The following is a 4,528-nucleotide window of genomic DNA, read 5'->3' on the forward strand; positions in this document are numbered from 1 at the left end:
TTATAAAGGAAAAAAAAACTTTTAATTGGGGTGGCCTGTATCCTTCCTCCAACAAGACCATACCACCTAGTGGTGCCTGAAGATGGAGGTTCCTGTCCTGCCTGGTCCCACGGCCGCTTAGCCCCAAACAAACACACAGAGACTTATAATACTTTATAAACTGTTGGCTGATGGTTAGGGCATCTTACTGGCTAGCTCTCTCTTCATTATTAATCAGTTTCTATTGAGCTATGTATTGCCACGAGGCGTGGCTTACCCGTAACCCAGCATGTGACTCCTTCAGCAGCATGGCGTCTCCGTGCGGGCCTCTCCCTCTCCCTTCCTCTCCCTAGTCTTCTTCTGGTCTGGTAGCCGCATCGATGCTTTCGGTCTGGCTATTGGACAATCAGTGTTTCATTCATCAACCAATAAGAGAAACGTATATACAGAAGTGCCACTCCCTATGTGTAACATGCGCTCTTTCTGCCAGCCTCCTGGGTCCTGCCACTGTCTCAGCCCCCAAATGATGCACGAGACACCGTATCAATTATGAAGCTGTTGGCCGTTTGCTACTGGCTTCCTAATGGCTAGCTCTGACTTAACTAATAATCCGTAATTGCTAATATATATTTTTATAAGGACTTATCCTTGCAGGGACGCAGCCTCATGTGTCCTCTTTTCCCGTGATCACATTGCGACTCCCCACTCTTGACTACATTTCCCAGAATTCTCCTTGAATCCTAGTCCCACCTATCTTGCTTCCCTATTGGCCAACAGTGCTTTATTTATCAACATATACACAGAAGGATGTCCCCCATCACCTATGAGCTTGCGGGGATTGATTACCTTCACGCTACCACACAGCCCATTATTGAAGGAAGTCAGGACAGGAACTCACGCAGGGCAGAAACCAGACAGCAGGAGCTGATGCAGAGGCCATGGAGGGAGCTGCTCATTGGCTCACTCCTCATGGCTTTCTCGGCCTGCTTTCTTATAGAGCCCAGGACCACCAGCCCAGGGAAGGCACCATGCAACTTCAAGTATCAATCACTAATTAAGAAAATGCCCTGCAGGATTGCCTGTAGCTCAGTCTTATGGAGGCAATATCTCGATGGAAATTCCCTCCTCTGATGACTTAGCTTGTGTCAGGTTGACACAAAACCATCCAAGACAGCAGGCATTGTGGCAGCAGATGGGCTCAGGCACACCAGACAAAGGGCAGGTGCAGGGAGGGGAGCTTCTGTCCGAAGGGAGATACCAGGCTGGGGCCAGGGGCTGAACAGGGAACACAAGTCTACAGAATCCAGAGCCAGGAGGAGCCAGGTCCTAGAGGAGCACTGCCAATGGAGGAGGTCAAGACAGACTGGACACAATTTCAAGCCATGGAGATGGGAAGCTCCTTCCTTCAGCCTTGTCACCTCAGTCAGTCAGGAGTCCTGCAGAGCACAGGGACAGAGGTGTTTCCAGACCTCACTCTGCAGTGGCTTCTCTCACCCCCTCAGGCCTCTCCTGACTCATGGAAGTGAGCACAGAGAATGTCTCACGCCCCAAGTCAAGGCTGCTGCAGTGCACAGGCCTTCTGTAAGCCCAGGGAACACGGCTCAGTGCAAACCGCTGTGCCAGGCCCTGGGGTCTATGCCTTCCCTGGTGTTTGTGTCTGGTGCCCATCAACCCAGCCCCACATTGTAGGGAAAGCAGATCTGTACCTGTCGGCTGAAGCCCAGACTGTCCTAGAAGAGAGAATAAAGTAGACACTTAAGTGCATGGAGGGAGATCTGTCCCCAGACACATGTCCCCAGACTCTGAGCTGACACCTGAGATTCCTCTGGCACCACAGCCCACAGCAGTCAGGACAGAGCAGACTGAGGACAGAGAGACGGCTCAGGAAGCCTCAGGCACACGGCCCAGTGCCTGTCCTTCTCTCTTCCTCTGTTCCCAGGTCTCAAGTCAGAATCGCCTTAGCTTTCCCTGGGGTTCAATCCAGTAACCCAGACTGTTGGGTACAGAGTTGATTGAAACCTGAGGTCACACCCGGTGACATCCCAAGAACAAAGCATGGCTCTTCCCTGAAATGCTATGGGGTCTCAGCCAACACCAGGCTCCTTACCTTGCTGGTTCCTGAAGTAGATGAACAGCCCCAGCATGAAGAAGAGCGGACCCAGCACGAAGCCCCCGATTCCACTGAGCATCTTGTTCTGTGCAGATGTGGACTGTGCCCCTGAGAAATGAAGCCAGGGCTAGAGGTTTTCACACAAATTTTCTTTTCCCCTTGGGACCTTGAGACTCAGAGCTTAGAGACTGGGGAAGAAGCCTCTTCTAGAAGAGCAGGAATTGAACACCCTGCTGATGTTGGAAAGAAATCAAACAGCAAGAGGGTCACAGCATGAAGAGACTTTACATGGCCGCCCTGAGCTGAGCTGACAGGAAGCCTCTGAGCTCTGAGGCTGCACCGTCCTAGGGTGACAGAGCTAAGCACAGGCAGAGCTGAGACTGGACGCCCCTGAGGTCAGCCATGACCCCATGCTGCTCCTTGTCCATCATCTCCATGAGCAGCAGCAGAAACACAGCGCAGCCAGAGGCAGAGGCTGCAGCCAGGGACAAGCAGGTCCCTGGGCTGTGGTGTCACTGGAAGGCTCAGAAGAGTGTGTGTTGGCAAAACTGCTTCCCAGGGGGCCAAGGTGCTGTAGATCACACACCTACCCTGTGAGCCATGCTGAAGGAGGGGTCAGCACAGACCAGTGCAAACAGTTTGTGGGCCGAGAGAGCTGATAGGCGGGGTAAGCCACGCCCCTCCCTGGTGGGCGGGGACTCCAATGGACAGGGGATTCCCACTCACTCCACTCCACTGTGTCAGGGCTGCTCAGGCTGGGATGCTCCACCTGGCAGGTGTAAACCTCTCCACTCTGAGGAACCGTCTCCAGCATCACCAGGATCTGGAAGGTCCAGTCTCCATTCCGGATCAGGCCCGTGGACACGACCCCAGCCTTCTCCTCCTGGCCATTCCGGAACCATCTGACTTCAATGTGGCCGGGGTAGAAGCTGCTCACAGAGCAGACCAGGAGGTTGTGGTGCTCCTGAGGCTGTGTCTTTGTCGGGTACACGGTCACCCGGGGCTCAACTAGAGTAGAAAGGGGGTGAGAGTAAGTCATGAGGGCGGGGCTGTCCTCCCAGGATGTCTGTCTGTCTGTCTGCCTCCGTCCACCCAGGCTGAAATCCATGGGGGAAACTGAGATTCTAACACAGCTGTCCCAGGACTCTGGTTCTGTTTTCACACCGCAGCTGTCAGCTGCACACCCTGGAGGAATCACCGGCTGGAGGTGAACGTCCTGGCGGTGAGATAAAGGCTCATCCCAGCTGTGGAATTTTCCCCAACAGCTGAATTACACGCGGGTGTCCCTGATTCCGTCTCTTCTTGTCTGTAGATGGTGACAGTTCTGTGTGTGAGGGGCAGGGAGACTTAGCGAGAACTCCATTCTCAGCTGTTTTTGCCAAACTCCACATAAATCAACTTTGCTGTATCTCAGGACAATGTTCTCTTAGTGTCTGTTACACAGGGATTCACAGGCACCTCAGCAGGGGCCTGACAGTGTGAGCTGCGGGAATTGTGGGCTGTGCTGGTGTCTGCACCCTGACCCGTGCAGAGCGGGGGACGAGCTCCCGATGGTGGTACAGGAGGAGAATCCTATTAGCACTAAAGAAGCAGGGCCGTTTTTCTGATTATTTTTGTCCTGACAACACTGTGTAGCAGACATTCATACGGCTTATCATTGTCCATCTCCCTCCCTTACAATTAGTGTACGGAGGGGACCTGAGGCTCACACCATCACAGTGACACAGAGAAAGATCATGGGACATGCAAACACAGTCAGCTTCATCTAGATTGCAATGTTAGCGTATTAAATTAGGAAATGGTGAATTACAGGACAAGTGTACTTCATCCAGAAACGTAAACATATGTGAATGAGGACACGGACAGCAGTGGGGGATTTAGACCCAGAGGAGACTGGGAAAAACCAGAGGTACCTTGTGATCTTCAGTATATGACACCGGTGCCACCTCGGAGGGGACAAGGGACAGTTCATTCTAGAGCCAAGTGTGTGTGACCGTGGCCCAGGAACACAGAGTCAGACGACTCCAAATTCCATGTTACCATATGGAGAGTGCCCCGTGATGTGTCCATGGTAACAGAACACGGGGCTTGATGAGTAAACAGTTTTCAAGGGCATTGTGGATGTATGAGGTGGGCGCTGTGACCATGGAACTCAGGTGCTCCCTGATGACAGTCTTGGCTTTTGTGGGGAGAAACTGTCTGAAAATTCTACACATCCCAAAAGGTTTCTCTCAGTGGTCCACAGTGTCAAGTCAGAGACAGAGGGCAAAGAGTGGCTATTAAGTGGACTAATGGTACGCCAAGCTTAAGTATAACTTGGTGATGGATCTGCAACATTGCAACCTCCCCACATCACTGAAGGCCTAGCCCTGCAGCAGGTCCCGTTCTTTCTGGAATCTTCTGTTCACAGGTTACCCTCCTCCCCCTCCGCGGACTCTC

General features: G+C 52.6%; 1 protein-coding gene across 1 annotated transcript in view; it reads right to left on the reverse strand.

Moving 5' to 3' along the window:
* Positions 1-986: 986 nt before the first annotated feature.
* LOC101833734 (H-2 class II histocompatibility antigen, I-E beta chain-like) overlaps positions 987-4,528 on the reverse strand; it is a 7,641-nt gene continuing 4,099 nt past the window's right edge. The window contains exons 3-6 of the mRNA XM_040732247.1: positions 2,816-3,097; positions 2,087-2,197; positions 1,686-1,709; positions 987-1,415 (exon numbers count right to left, since the gene is read on the reverse strand). Coding sequence (XP_040588181.1) covers positions 1,399-1,415; positions 1,686-1,709; positions 2,087-2,197; positions 2,816-3,097 — 434 coding nt within the window. The 3' untranslated portion in view covers positions 987-1,398. The remainder of the gene's footprint in view (positions 1,416-1,685; positions 1,710-2,086; positions 2,198-2,815; positions 3,098-4,528) is intronic.

Source organism: Mesocricetus auratus, unplaced genomic scaffold (genome assembly GCF_017639785.1).
Source record: "Mesocricetus auratus isolate SY011 unplaced genomic scaffold, BCM_Maur_2.0 Super-Scaffold_100027, whole genome shotgun sequence".
In the NCBI taxonomy this organism is placed as follows: domain Eukaryota; kingdom Metazoa; phylum Chordata; class Mammalia; order Rodentia; family Cricetidae; genus Mesocricetus; species Mesocricetus auratus.